This window comes from Eschrichtius robustus, chromosome 14 (genome assembly GCF_028021215.1).
Source record: "Eschrichtius robustus isolate mEscRob2 chromosome 14, mEscRob2.pri, whole genome shotgun sequence".
NCBI classification, from domain to species: Eukaryota; Metazoa; Chordata; class Mammalia; order Artiodactyla; family Eschrichtiidae; genus Eschrichtius; species Eschrichtius robustus.
Window position 1 is genome coordinate 30590733 of NC_090837.1, and position 15504 is coordinate 30606236.

At 45.0% G+C, this 15504-nt stretch overlaps 2 protein-coding genes across 2 annotated transcripts in view; both read right to left on the bottom strand.

Moving 5' to 3' along the window:
• Positions 1 to 3277: 3277 nt before the first annotated feature.
• On the bottom strand, positions 3278 to 4611 carry TXNDC2 (thioredoxin domain containing 2). The gene is made up of 2 exons (XM_068563565.1): positions 4539 to 4611; positions 3278 to 4251 (listed from the first exon to the last, which is right to left on the bottom strand). Exons 1-2 carry the CDS (start codon positions 4609 to 4611, stop codon positions 3278 to 3280), a joined length of 1047 nt encoding a protein of 348 aa, XP_068419666.1.
• Positions 4612 to 9738: 5127 nt separating this feature from the next.
• Positions 9739 to 15504, bottom strand: part of RAB31 (RAB31, member RAS oncogene family) — a 107881-nt gene continuing 102115 nt past the window's right edge. The window contains exon 7 of the mRNA XM_068562465.1: positions 9739 to 13082. Coding sequence (XP_068418566.1) covers positions 12988 to 13082 — 95 coding nt within the window. The 3' untranslated portion in view covers positions 9739 to 12987. The remainder of the gene's footprint in view (positions 13083 to 15504) is intronic.

A 15504-nucleotide genomic window follows, 5' to 3' on the forward strand; every position in this document is an offset into this window, starting at 1 on the left:
TATTGATTTTGGGATGTTACTCTGAATACTGCCATTTTATTGAGCTCTCTTATCAATTAAAACAGGTTTTCCATTGATTCTTATTAAGACTCTAGTTAGATTAGCATCATTGACAGCCAATATGATTATCTGGAATCCTCCTTCCAGTTAGAAGTGGGTCTTACTTCTCCTTCATGCTAAATAGTAGAGGGGATAACAGTTGCTTCGCTCATTTTTTTTTAAGTACATGGTTCTTTCTTAATCAGGAAAATGGAATTTCCATACTTGAGCTTTCTGAGTACAGAGAACATACCTTCGTCCTGGCTGCTGTTTGACTATTATCCAGTCAAGAGAAATGGGGCTGAGGGTGGGTGGTTTGAGGAGCACGGACCGATTCTCTGATAGTTTGGCGTTTCTCCCTGGATCAAACTAGATCATCGAGAGCCACACGTTCGCTCCCACTGTCTTGGCCTCGGAGCTGCCCTCCCAGAGCTGTGCGTTGCTCTCTTCCCTTAACTACATTAGGAATAATATAAAATCACCTGCAGAATCTATCACAATTTTTTTAAGGATTTTTTTTTTAGGTCATTGTCCGTGTCATCACTTGGTAACCTATATAGGAAGAAAGACCTATGATAGAAATGTTTTCAATACTAAGGTCCCAGGACAGGCAGCTGGTGTAACTCGCTAATGTTGGATTTCAGGGTCTGCGGTCCTCCAAATCGCTGGGGGCTAAGTTGTCCAAACAGGGCTTTGGTAACAGAGGAGTTGGGTTAACCTGCTGAAGTATGGGCCTAAATAGCTAAGCAGATATAGTCATGTTAAAACCAGGCTTGGGACTTCCCTGGCGGTCCAGTGGTTAGGACTCTGCATGCGCTTCCACTGCAGGGGGCACAGGTTTGATCCCTGGTCAGGGAACCAAGATCCCGCAAGCTGCCCAGCACGGCCAAAAAAAAAAAAACCAGACTTGTTCAACATGGGATATAGGAAAAAATCCGAGTAAAAAAGTCAGAGGAAGGTCTATCAGAGGAAAAGAACAGATGGGCTATATGAATCATAAGCAAAAGTCCTTTTACATGAAAATACAAAAGCTACATGCTTGTGCACCTTGAATCCAGGATTCTTTCATTGAAAAGTGCTTTCTGATGACAGCTTTGGCTTCTATGAAAGATTATTACCAGGATTAGTCAGATGAAAATTGTTTCTGAATTGAATATAAAAAAACATTGTCAAGAACCCCATCCATTATTCAATGTCTCAAACTTAAGGTCCCAGATGAAAATTTTCATTCTGAAATTCAGTTGTGGGAAAGCTCTGACTCCTTTTTCCAATTCCGATGTTTGCTCCTTTCCAGTAATGATATCTGGGTATCACTGAGTTTCCTTTTTCTCCCCACACCCCCTCATTGCTAAGAAGCTCGGAACAAAAGTTGCCACTCAATCAGGGAGTGAAACCGGCCCTCAGATATATTATTGACATGTTATTTATTTTTATGCTCCTAATTTCCCCATATGAGTTTATTAACCTTATCATTAATACATTTTGCAGGTCATACTGAATCCTTTTGGAAAAAAAGACCGGGTATGTATGGTATTTTGGGGGTTTTTTGGGGTTTTATTTTTATTTTTTAATTGATAGATTCAATCATTGATTTACAATGTTTCAAGTGAACAGGAAAGTGATTCAGTTATACATATATATCTATTCTTTTTCAGATTCTTTTCCTCTATAGGTTATTACAAGATGTTGACTATAGTTCCCTGTGCTCTACAGTAGCATGTATGGTATTTTGTTTGCTGTTGTTAGGTAGTTGTTTTAACGCTCAAACGAGGTCCATGATTGACATATTAAGGAGAGTCAGGGTCGTCACACAATGGAAGTTGCTGGCACCATCCCACTCCTGCAGCTAAGGAGGGATCGCAACTCAACCAGGTAAATGCAGAAGCCAGCCAGGTTCCTCACCAGAGCCAGAGAACGCATGCCCCATCCAACGGAGCAAGCTGCCACTCAGCCCCTAAGGTTAGAGCAGTTTCTTGAGGTCATGCAAGCCTGGATTGCCAGATTTTACAATTTTTCAAGAAAAGCTACAATTCAAGATTTTAAAGGGAATCCTGTTTTTTGCCATGTGGACAATTAGTTCCAATTCTTTAAAACATTCTAGATCAGCAGAAGATAAGACAGTGGCTGACAGGGAATGGGGGGAAATGCAGAGTTGTCGTTCAGTGGGTATAAAATTAGTTATCCAGGATGAATAAGTTCTAGAGATTTGCTGGACAGCATAGTGTCTGTAGTTAATATGCTATAGTACACTTAAAATGTGTTAAGAGGGTAGATCTCATGCAAAGTGTTCTTAACACACACACACCAAGGAAAGGGACACACAGGGAAAGTTGTGGAAACAGATGATGGGTAGGTTTATTACCTCAATGGTGGTGATGGTATCACGTGTGTATGCATATGTCCAAACTCACCAAATTGTATATATTAAAATATATGCATATATATGCAATATATATGTGTATACACACACACACTCTGAGACATCTGAGAACAGGTAGCAGAAACCCAGTTACCAGGATGACAAAGCAGGAACTCTGCTACTAGGGTGCTGATGTCATAATGGCACCAAGGATCACACTAATTTAAACTTGAACCATAAAGCTCTTGGTCTGAGAAAACCAGAAGTTTTGAGCTGTCTCAGATGTTGGGAGCCTGGATCAGTAGAAAGAAGCCTGAACTTAAAGTCTGGAAACATGGCCTTGGTCTCAGCTGTGATACCAAAGAATCCCCTAGATGTTTGTGGAGCCCATGACATTTCCTGAGGCCTCCATAGCACTTCCCGCACATGAAGGATGTTAGATATATGTGAATCCTTCAAATTCTTTACTTTCTTATCAGAAATCCCAAAGGTATGTGAACATCAGAAATTTCCACTCATCATTAAAACATGTCCTTCTACAGAAGAATTGTCTAAATTTCCGATGTTGCCACTAGGATTACACGAGCTGAATTTTCAAGAGTGAGTGAAAGAAAAAATCAAGATTAAAAAATAGGGGACAACTGGACTTCCAATCTCCACCAAAGGAAATTCTAATATCACACTGTCCCATCAACAAGAACACAGTCACAATAGGCATTAGGGCTTTGACTGCTTCTTGGAAAGGGTTGAGCTACTGTTTCTGATTCACATGCAGGTGCCACTTGGACACACAGTTTTGTTACCCCTCATCTTTTTTTGTAAATAAAAAATCACAAGCTATGAACAGCCGACTATTCCTAATGCTTTCAGAACACACAATCACTTTAATGCTGTAATGAGTGTCTCGAGTTTTTCCTTAAGGGCACCAGAAAATTCGCCCACCTTTTCTTGTTTCTTATAAAACTGAAAGGTTGGGATGCGAACGATATTGCAGTCTTTCGCCAGCCCCTGACACTCGTCAGTGTCCACTTCCAGGAACACCACATCCTTGTGCTTCATGCACAGGGACTGGAAAAGGGGCTTGATTGACCTGCAAGGCCTGCACCACATGGCCGAGAAGTCCACAGCCACCAGTCTCTCCCCAGCTTCCTTCAGCGCCACCTCGAAGTCTTCCTTGCTCAGGATCACCTTCACCAGGTCCTCCTCCAGGACCTCCATGGCTTCATCTGTTGACTGCAGGTTGCCTTCTATTGGCTGGATGGTGTCTTCTAAGGACTTGGGGGTGTCACTCTCCTTGGGCAGAATGGTTTTGGCTGAGAGCTTGAGGGTGTTGCCCTGCTTGCGCAGAATGGTTTTGAGGGGGGAACTGAGAATTTCACCCTCTTTTGGCGGGATGGTTTTTTCTGGGGACTTGGGAGTGTCACCCTGCTTTGGTGAAACGGTTTGGGTTGAGGAATTGGGGGTGTCAGCCTGAATGGGCAGAATGGTTTTTTCTGGGGAATTGAGAATGCCACCCTCGTTTGGCAGGATGATCTTTTCCGGGAAACTGGAGGCATCAGCCTGCTCGGGTGGGATGGGTTTTGCTGAGGAACTGAGAAAGTCACCCTGCTTGGGCAGGATGTTTTGGGTTGGGGAATTGGGGGTGTCAGCCTGCTTGGGGGGGATAGTTTGGGCTGGGGAGCTGAGGGTGTCACTGCCCTGCTCGGGTGGGAGTGTGTCCATGGCCTGTAGGACTTCAGACCGCTCTGCAGGTATGTGTTGAACATTGCTGACCTCATGGACAAAGGCCTCTGGGGTGTGTGCTGGGACCAGGAGTGTCACATGGCTGGATAGAACCTGTAATGATGGACTTTCTGAAGAAAAGGGTAAAAAAATAAAAATGCCAAAGAAGAAACAAAAAAATTCTGATCATCTACTCCAAGGAAGATGGGTGTCATTCTCAGAGCTTGTGAATGTAGTCTTATAACAGATGTATTCATTTGCATAATCACATTCAGCAGAAGGCCAAGCAGCATGCAATTACATGTAATCTTCATGCAGGTTTTTTGTTTAACTACAACTTTGTCTGCTTAGTTCGACACTGCAGCCAACCCCCTTAGCACATAGGTCCCCCTTCCCTCCCCCTTACCTGTAGCCTCACCTTCATTCATGTCTGCTTGATTGACTGGCCTCATTTCCGGTTCTTCTGGGGCTCCAGCTTCATCACTTTCCATTTCCGGTCCTTGTCGCAACCCACCCCTACTTCACAGATGTCTCATAGTGCCAGCGAGGCCATCCCCTGCAACCTTTTCCAACTGAACATCATATAAAGAGTAACAACTTGTATTCGGGCGGTGCTCACAGCTGGTTTGCCCTCTTTGTTCTCACAAGGGTCCTCCTTGACAGTTTCACGACAGCCTGGGTTTTGGGGCTGCTCTGTGCGTGAGGCTGTGCCCAGTGCCTGGAATGAATTCACAGCCATTATTTCCTACAACACAACACAAACACACCACTGAGGTAAGTCCCATTATGATCCCCACTTTACAAGTGAGGAAACTGAGTCTTAGAGAAGTTATGTGACCCGCTCAAGGTCTCAGAGCTCATGCGGGGGCAGGTTCCGAGCCCACACTCGGAACACTGGGCTGGGCTGGGGTGGGCTGCTTGCCGGATGCCCTGGCCAGGGTGGGTAACTTGAGACCACCTCTCCAACCCTCTCGCTCTAGGATCCCCAGCTCCTGCTTTCTCTTTATGACTCACCCACCGTAACCATTAACATCCTCTTAACCGTGTTACCCTCTTCTGCAAAGTCCTGCGTGCTGGTCAGATGTCCGGTTTGGACATTGGGAAGGGAGATTATGACACAGAGGGGTTCCCTGACTGAGAAGAGGCAGAAGTGAAAACATCGCCCCTGTCCATGGAGACCAAGAGCCAACAGAACAGTACCTGTGTCCCCTCTCCAGGTAGAAACCTCAGCATGGACACAGATTAGATGTGTTCAGAGGAAAGCTGGAAGCAGAGGCGGACTTGCCTCCTGCTCCATCTGCAAGACCAGGGAGGGCGCACATCCATGTGGACTCCACATCCACATGGCAGCACGGGTCACAGGCAGATTCTTGGGCCAGGGATCAGGAAGTCCTCACACCCCGGAGTGGGGCCGCGAGTGTTCTAAGACCAGAGAACCAGTAGAAGCTCAAGGAGGAACAAAGAAGCCACAGTGGAGGTGGATCTGCGGCCAGAAGCAAGGAACAGAGGCACAGGCTTGAACAGTGGGTGACAGCACGGGGCCCCAGCCCTAGACAGGATCCACCGTCCTTAGCAGTTCCCAGTTCAGGGACCAGGCCAGACCAGCCACTTCACATGGGGACTCGGCAGGAGGTAGAGGGCCCGGGGACAGCTCATCCACACAGCCTTGTGCACCCACATATTATGGAGAGGGCAGGAATCAGGAAGACTGAGCTGCCACCAGAATAAAACCATGTTCCTTAGACTGAAATTCCACAAATGGGCAGACTGAATTCCATGCCCCTGCTCCTCACCATCCCTCCCAAAATCCCTTTGAGATCAGGCTCATGGGGAAGAGTAGATGCCTTGTAGGAAAATTTTAAAGTCTCATTATATCTGCACATCTTAATAAAAATGAGGAAATCTGTGACCCCGTGACATTCATACTTGGGGATCTGAGTTGTGTTTTAGCTTTGGCAGAGTTTTTCCAGTTATTTCTACTCTTCATTTTGAAATTCAGATGGATTCCAGGCAACTTGAAATGTTGATGCTGCTGAATAATTTTCACTCAACTTGTCATAAAACGTATTTTTTTACCTTCAGCACAAGCTCATCCCCAAATTGCTCATGAACCCTTATGTCAGTCGTGGTTCTGTCAGGGAAACAATCAGCTATTTTAGGCATAGAAAGATTTGTCTAATCAGAAAATAGCTGGAAAGGCTGCTTTTGGGCGAGGTGTCCAGGAATGATTCCCAGAAATAGGAACAATGCTGCAGAACTGGCCTGCCAGGGGGGCTGCGACCTCCTTTTGGAGGATAGCAACCACGCAGGGCAGGTGGTCAGGAGCAGGGGCCCCAGCCAGTGGTGGCAGAGAAGAAGGCTGGGCCCAGGTGAGGGGGATTTGTCACCACAGGTGACAGAGCTGGAATTTTATTTAATTTGCAATGGGTGTCCCAGAAAGTTTTGAGGAAACATGATCTGATATGCATTTTAGCAGATTCACTGTTAGCATTTATTCAACCATAGATTTGAGGGCCAAAGACAGAATTTAAAGAGATCTATTAAGAAACGATTGCATAGTTGAGAGAGAACATATTGAAAGCCTCAACTGGGACAGTGGAAAGAGGGTTCAGGGTTGGAGAAATTCCAGACATAGAATTTACATTGTTTGATAAATGCTTGAGAGGAGCTGAAATTGAATCTTGAATGCGGAGCCTGGGCAGCTGGGAGAAAGCAGTGCACGAGACACACAGGTAACAGGGGAACGGGGCGTGCGTGCCCAGAGGGGCGTTGTACCCGAGGCAGGACACCCACCTGGCAGCTGGAAATCAAGGTCTGATCTCCGGAGAAAAGTCAGGCCAGACCACCATGTGGAAGACAAACACCCAGAGGCGATAGTTGAAATCCTAAGATTGCAGGGGATCATTAGGAAGGGGTGTCAATGGAGGAGGGTTAGGAGCACGGATTTACAGGAAGCACCTGCATTTGAGCAGGTATGTGTAAAGGGGGAGGAGCCAGGGGAGCCTTGGAGCCCAGGCCAGAGGCCAGAGAAGGAGCATCAGGAGGTAAATCAACAGCCTCGGGTGCCCTTGGGGAAGTGGGGGGAGTGAGAAGAAAGAGGGCAGTGGTGGGGCAATTAGGTACCTAAATTCAGGTGAGGAGTGAATAGAAGGTCACGGTTCTCCTTTAAGAATTCAATTAGTGTGAAGGAAAGAGAGGGTAGCTTGATGGGGAAAAGGAGATGGACTGTAGTTTATCAAACCTAGAGACAATTTATGCATATGTGTAAGTGAACAAGAGGAGAAAACAGTGCAGAGGGAATTTTAAGATGGAAGCAAAAAAAAAAAAAAAAAAAACTTGGGACATGCTTTAGAAGTGAGTTGGGATCCTTTTCTGAAGGAGCAAAAAAGGAGAGAATAGGTACAAATCCGGAGAAAACTCAAGGTAAAGGCGAGCAGAGAACACTAGCCACCCTTGGGTCATCGGGGCCCACTTGGGGACAGGGTTTGGGGACTGGGTTCTCTGAAGGAATTCAATGCCTCGGGCCCTGTAAAGTCAGACGCTGATCCAGAAGCCATTTCAAAAAGCCAGTGAAGAACTTGAGTCCCGGCTGAGTGATGGGGTCAATGTCAAAGTCAGGGACAAAGAAAAGATACATGAAGCAGTCTGAGCAGTGGGTGGAGGGTCAGCACACCCGCAGTTGGGATCAGGTAATAGTTGAGTGAAATCTCGTTAATCGTGATTCAGCTCTGCCAGCCTGAGCTGCTTAACCCTTGGACCCCCGGCCAGCACCTCCTCCTGAGATGCAAGAGTGGTAGCTTGGCCTCAGCATGGTGGGGGGCTGTCCTGCTCCCCAACTAAGTAGACCTCAGAAGGCCAGTTGAACCCTCTGTGCTCCTCCTGCACAAATGAGAACAATCGTGCCTCCTTCTCAGATTCGTGTTGTGGATAAAATGAGATACAGTTTGAAAGGCTTTAGCTCATGGGAAGCATTCAGTGAATGTGGATTTCCTTTCCTTCATTCTTTTATTTTTACAGTCCTTATAATGAGAGTAAAGAAAGGGGAAAATAGAAAGTCGTCAAAGGTACAAACTTCCAGTTAGAAGATATATGAGTCCTGGGGATAGAACGGACAGTGTGGTGACGATAATTAATAACACCATGTTGCGTATTTGAACGTTGCTAAGACAGTAGATCTTAAAAGTTCTCAGCACAAGAAAAAAAAATTGTAGCTATGTGAGGTGACAGAACTCGACTTATTGTGGGTGATCATTTCCCAAGATATACAAATATGGAGTCATTATTGTACATTTGAAACTGTTATGTGTTAATTATACTTTTAATTTAAAAAGTTAAATTTGGGACTTCCCTGGTGGCATAGTGGTTAAAAATCCGCCTGCCAATGCAGGGGACACAGGTTCGAGCCCTGGTCCGGGAAGATCCCACATGCCGCGGAGCAACTAAGCCCGTGCGCCACAACTATTGAGCCTGTGCTCTAGAGCCCGTGAGCCACAACTAGTGAGCCCGCGTGCCACAACTACTGAAGCCCGTGCGCCTAGAGCCCATGCTCCACAACAAGAGAAGCCACCACAATGAGAAGCCCGCGCACCTCAACGAAGAGTAGCCCCCACTCACTGCAACTAGAGAAAGCCTGTGTGCAGCAATGAAGACCCAACACAGCCAAAAATAAAAAAAAAAAAGTTTATTAACAAAAAAAAGTTAAATTTTTTAATTAAAAAAGACAGGAGAAGATAACAGAAGCTAGCATTTGACTTCTGCCTCTCTTACCAGTCTATGGTCGTAGGCGACTTACTAACCTCCCGGGCCTCGGTTTCCTCATCTGTAGAATGGAGAGAATAATAGTATCTGCCTGATAAAGGGGGTTGTGAAAATAGAATGAGGTCATATGATGTAAAACACCTGGGACAGTAGCTGGAGCAAAGCAGGTCGCTAAACTCGTGTTTGCTCTCGTTTACGAGCACCTGCTCCGTGCCGGGACCAGAAGAGGTGCTTTCTGTCGAGTGAAACCCGTAAAGCCCACTCAGGAGGCACTGAGGGTGTCGACGTCTGTGTACACAGGGCCCTGCTGGCTGCCCGGAGCCCCCATGGGCAGCCCTCTTAACACGCATGTTCTCCTTGAATCCTGAGGACACCTGCAGGGTAGATGCTACAGCTTTATATAGTGGATATCATACCTAGTATGACACCTTGGGGGCAGATGTTTTCAGAATTCGGAATTTTGTTTGGATTTTATAACAGTAATATGGTGCATCTATTACAGAACATGCAGCAGAGTCAGGGATCGAATCCTACAAGCAAACAGCAGGAATTCTGCAACCGAATGTGCAGGCATTCCCCCCTCACCCCCGCCTGGTTGGATAAGTAGCTATAAATAGCATCACATCAGTTCAGGTCTGGTTTTACGGCCAAATGAGTCCATATCAAACTTAAGAAAAAGTCCCTTCCAAAGCTTTTGGGATTCCAGAATTGTGGATATGTGCATATGAATTATTTTCTGCATTTTATATGTGAGGAAACTGAAGCTTAGAGAGATTGATCTTCCAAACCCTCCCACAGCCAGCAAGTTACTTAAACAAATTATTCAACCGAACATTATAATAAGAAAAAGACAAACTTGGTAAAACTTAAAATATTTATTAGTATGAATCAGTGTGTGTTAAACCAAAAATAACAGATACAATTGGGCGATGTGGAGGGCAATGCTTTATTACAGAATATAAGGTGGAAAGGTCCTAATGTCTGCAGCGGCATCTTCTATACATGAGAACTGGGTCCAGCCCAGACAGAAGCTCTTTACAAAAACACGAGAAAGGGAGCAGTTTACACAACTGAGCGGTGACAATGGATCACTGGGTCTGGTTTCAGCAATGATGGTTAAACCAGAACCTAATAGGTCTGAATGAGGCTTGGAGTCCTTTTATTTATGAGCCCACTCTTTCTTCAAGTTGCAATGAGCGTGGCAGAGCAGGGAGAAGCAGGGCCCCTGAGGGGAGCCAGTTTCAGCCATCACAAGCCACGTTCCTTGATCTCAGGGGGCATACTTTGGTCACCCAAGCCTCCCTCGGTCCTCGGTGGGTCCCAGCCCTTTGCTTGGCTAAAGGCTGGCTTTAGGTTTTCAGCCGTCTATGGTTTGCAAGGGAAGTCATCTTTAGCGCCCTGATGTACCACTTTCCACTATGAAAATGGCAGGTCAATTATGTGCGTACGTAAAATGTTTGCATGACCCCACTGCCATTTTAGAGATTCCCACCGGGAAATAATCCCTCTGAGAGCCCATGCCTGCATTACATGACACAGAGTCACGAGCCAGACTCAGCCAGTGAAATGGATCACATGTCGGCATAACAAATATGAAATCATATTTACACATATACACACATGTACCGCACAGGAGAGGAAGGAAAACAGAGGAAAAGAGCACATTTGGGGAAATTGGGCAAAGGATGCTGCTTGACATTTTGGAGCAACAGTAATTTCCAGGCCTTTACATGGTATTACGTGGTTATAGTTCAAAGATTAGAACAGCCAGAAAGTAATCTCAAGGCAAAATAAAGGAAGATCAGAAAGCCTCCTTGTGGACAAGGCTCGAGCACCTATCTTCAGGGAAGACGCCGTGTTCCTGTGAATGTGTGTGTGCCCAAGTGCCATCTACTCTTTCTACCAATTGCTCCAAGGACTGACTATAGACACATTGTCGCCTGACGGCTTGAATAGTTAAGGCCATACAGGAAGGCAAAAGAGTGGTTCCCACCCTCGTAGGCTTCTGAAATCAAGTCATGGGCTCATGGGTGGGTAGCTTGCTGGTTAAGACCGGCTGTTTTATGCAAGATGCGAGCACTGAAGACTTGCTGGGCTGCGTAACTCCTTAGCTAGGCAACCTTGTCTAGAGACAAGCCCAGGTCCTCAGGGACAGCTGGATGATGAAAGATTCCAAAATAAGCCTACATTACACCTGGAATTAGGTCATTTGAATTTGCAACCCACATTTTTTTTAACTTTGGAAAGAGGCAAGATAATCCCTTGGCCTGCAAGCAGAATCACGGTAGCCCATAATAGTGACAAGGTGAAGAAAACCCTAAAAATCCCTGCAAAGGCCCTGCCAAGGTATCCACGTGCCAATTGCTAACAGTTTTTGAGGAACCCGTCTGGGAGAGCTAAGAGGCACTCTTGAACCAAAAATAAGTGTTTCCAGCGTTCACGTCCTAAGATTGTCAAGTTACTCTTGCAAGCTGGATGAAGCGGTAAGAACATCAAACTGACAACACATTCTCGAGTTTAAAAAACCTAAATCTGAGATTTCGACCTGTTTTCTTGATTGCAGTCCACATGAAGAAGTGTGAACTCGGCCCTGGTCTCTCAAGGACTCTCGCTTTTTTGGATGGCAGACTCAGCGTCCCCGCCCATCCAGGGCTCAGGGGCAGAGCATGGCAGGATTCAAGCACGGTTACTGAAAGTTCAAGGTTTTTACTCAGGTTATGATCTCTTCCCTGATTTTTACATTGTAGGTTTTCAATTAATGTTTGCTGAGCCTTGAAGGTACCAGCTGGCCCTGATGCCATACTGCGTGATCAACCACATCTCACCCCCAAAAAAGGCACCAATCTGAATATCCTCCAAGAATCACCTCCCAACATGAGCCCTCATAGGAAACCAACTGCTTCTTGATCCCAGGTTTTTATGAAAGCTAGAATGGAAACAGGATTTGAATTTTCAATGGGGATAGCTTTGCCTCCTTTCCATGCCTTCTTTCCTTCTCCTTTCATTGGATTCAGACATCTTTAATTAATTGAGCAGACAGGAAATCTGAAAAGGGAGGGTTCACTGAAGTTCTCAGCCAACTGGCATTCCAGGGTTGGCCCTCTGGTTAGCCTTAATACCCACACCCCCAAAGCTTGGCATCTTCTTAAAGACTTTCTCTGATTTTGCAGTTTTGGGGGGTCTAGAATCTTAATGTGCTGGTACTTCCTCTGGCTGGCTTTCCTGTAACCTATTATTCATTGATATTATTAGAAGTTTGCCCTACAATTTAGATTCAAACATCCTCCAGGTAATTTGTTCCACGGATATGACACTATGACAAACTCTCTTAGTAAAATAATACTCTGTGTGAAACTTCCCTAAGAGAGTGGGAATTTATTACTGTGGAGGTGATGCAAACCAGGTGGTCTCTGGAATAATATTTATACCCTGCGTTTGTCACAGTTTACACAGTAGTGACTCCAGTGACTTCTAAACCAGGCCTCCAAATCCCAGAATGACATGATATATTGTAGTCAGATTTGGTTGGTTGGTTTATATGACCAAAACTTAGAAAAATGGCCATCAAGTAAAAGTCACAGATGTAGATAATAGTTCCTAATACATCTTTCTCCACTTTCATAACAGTGCAAGTCTACAGCAGATGGTCCAATTACACTCCACTGAAAGGGAAATTCCATGAACCTTTCAGTGGAGGTTGGTTGAGTAATTAAGGCAATGGCGCTGAAGAAGTTCCTGAAATTTGGTTAGAAACATAGGAAATCAGAGTGGAACACCAGTTTAGAATCTCACACACATAAGCCAGTAAGACTTTTGTACAAATTTAAGAATATTTTGAGGCTTTCAACAAAAAAACTCAACTATAATTAATACCTAAAATCCATTCCCTCAGAGTGAATTTCACGCACCAAAGGCCCTTTTCTGGCAGTGTGGTGGTTTTTCCCAGAGTTTTGTAGAATCCTTTTCCAGGGATGTTCCCTGCCCCGTTCCCTGCGGGTCTCACCTCCCTCTGAGCCAGGGGCCAGGCCACCAAGGGTGGGAGGCCCCCGCAGCAGCACACGGGGAGGGGAGCTCTGGCCTCTTCAAGCACAGGGGACCCCAGTCCCAGGTCAGCAGCACCGCCGGCCGGCCTGAGAGGTTGGCTTCAGTTTGATTGTTCCGTTGTTTCCGTTTTCATGGGGGTCCAACGGTGGGATCTGGCGACCTGGAAGGAACGGAGGCCAAGGTTGAGTTCCTGTTTCCAGCCAACCCCACCCTGCTTTCACGTCTCCAGTCACGTGCGGGTCGCACATGAGGCAGAGGGGCTGTGGTACTAGCTCTTTCCCCCTCTCCCTCAGCTGTATGAAGTCAAGCTCAAGCGTAGAAAGTTAAGGAAAAGTAAAAGCAGCTTTCTGATAATAAGTATTTCCCTGGAGGTGGAAGCCCTGCTCCAGAGCCGGCATCCCTCTTCTCTGCACAAACAGCGGCCACTGGTTCCTCCCACTCTTCCCCCGCATCCACCAGTGGAATGAGCCCCTTCTCAGCTCCCAGTGAGGCCTCATCTTTGTGCTTCTACAAACAGACCTGGCTTGGGAATAGTGATGGTCCCACTAACATCACGTATTTACAAACACTGAGCTCCCGTGCCTCATCCTGCCAGCGCACTTAGAGCATTAACTGGAAAGCCTTTGGAGACATTCTTCACAGGAAACAGTATCTTAAGTGTCATTCACAAGTAATCTTATTTTAATTTAAAGAATTAGCTGAGAGTCTCTGTTAACAAATCCAAAGTAAAAATTAAACAGGCAGTGGAGGGGAATAGGGTGGTCGTAGTTAAAGAGTATGTGTTTTGTTTTTTGTGGGTTTTTTTTTTTTTTTTGGAGGTGATAAAGAAATTCTAAAACTGTGCTGATGGGTGCACATACAAAACACTGAATTGTACATTTTGGTGAAACGTATAGTATGTGAGTTTTGTCTCAATAAAGCTGTCTTCTAAAAAGGCAATGGAATATGGAAATAACAAATATTTGTGTAGAACCTCACAGTTAAAAGATTTTCACAGGCACGTCTTCACTGGGTCATGTGAAGCTGTGAAATGACTGTTATGATCACCATTTTACTATTAACTGGAGAACTTAGGTTACACCTGAAGGTCAATACCAAGGGGCACAGGTGGCTCTCTGATTATAACCTACATCTTGACTTTCTGATGGATCCCAAAGCCTGTGTCCCTCCCACTCTACCACGATAGCTCTTGATGTTACTTTTCTAACCCCCATGGAAAAGGCATGAAACACGAGCTCTAAAACAGGGATTTAAAAAAATCAGCTAATTAGGGTATCAGTTACTAGGTAACCAGTAATTAGAGATGGAAGGGAAATTAGTTCCAAGACAAAGCCCTTCCATGCAAGTGGATGCCCTAAGGACCATAAAGAGAGTCAAAACGCCCTGGAAGAGGTGCATTTTCACAAGGGTGGAAATTGTCAATTTCACAGGTATTAATGCGTTGTGTAGATTGGGTGGTATGGCCACTCGTCAAAGCTCAAGCATAAAGACTGGCAATTACCCAAAATTCAAAATTCGTGGTAGAGCTCTTATCTGCTTACGGGGCAGACATGAAGGCTGGAGTGATTTCTGCAGCTACTGCTTCTGCCAATTTGTGTCCTCCACAAAGCTGTACAAAGCTTCCGCAGGCCATTCTCCAAACAGTTCTGTCCTAATCCAGAAGCAAGTATGTACTTTCCTTTTCTGGACAAGCTGTGTCTGTTTTATTAGTCATAAGAAAAGGGAAGGAAACAAAATGCCTCTCCTACTTTGTCAATCTTAAGTGATAAACAGAGGGGAAAAGTTCCCAGTGACTACCAATACTCTGATATATTTAGGTCAGATCTTCCCGGTCAAGTGTTCCATACCCCTCCAGAGAAAGTGATGTGTTTTGGAGGGATGGTGGTGTCAAGTTATAGCATTACTGAAGTTATTTATTTATTTATTTATTTATTTGAAGTATAGTTGATTTACAATCTTGTGTTAACTTCTGCTGTACAGCAAAGTGATTCAGTTATACATACATATATACACATTCTTTTTCATATTCCTTTCCATTATGGTTTATCGCAGGATATTGAATATAGTTCCCTGTGCTGTACAGTAGGACCTTGTTGTTTATCCATCCTACATATAATAGTTTGCCTCTGCTAATCCCAAACTCCCAGTCCTTCCCCCTCCCTCCCCCCCACCCCTTGGCAACCACAAGTCTGTTGTCTCTGTCTGAGTCTGTTTCTTTTTCATAGGTAAGTTCATTTGTGTCATATTTTAGATTCCACATACAATTACTTAAGTTGTTTAAATTAACACTTTGGGTGCCTCCTGAGAGTGTTAGGAGCTGTATTAGGGGCTTTTGCATCTGAAATATTTTGGGACAAAATTATAATTCTGACCGGTGCATGCCGCTGCCCTAGTTAACTAGTCAAGTACTGTTTACTGATCAGTTTTGACTACATCAAGATCAGTATCTTACACTCACATCAACCTCATGGTATTCTTAAGTTGTTAACTCTAAAGTTAGCAAAATAGCATTAAGCGGTAAGCCCTCCTATATGTGACCGATTCCACACGCCAAGTGTCATAAAGTTTCATAAGTTTTTTCC

Excerpts from the sequence above, each read along its gene's own strand:
- TXNDC2 (XM_068563565.1), bottom strand. The coding sequence starts at position 4,611 with ATGGAAAGTGATGAAGCTGGAGCCCCAGAAGAACCGGAAATGAGGCCA. Across the intron at positions 4,252-4,538 it reads TCAAGCAGACATGAATGAAG|AAAGTCCATCATTACAGGTT; the intron begins GTGAGGCTACAG and ends CCTTTTCTTCAG.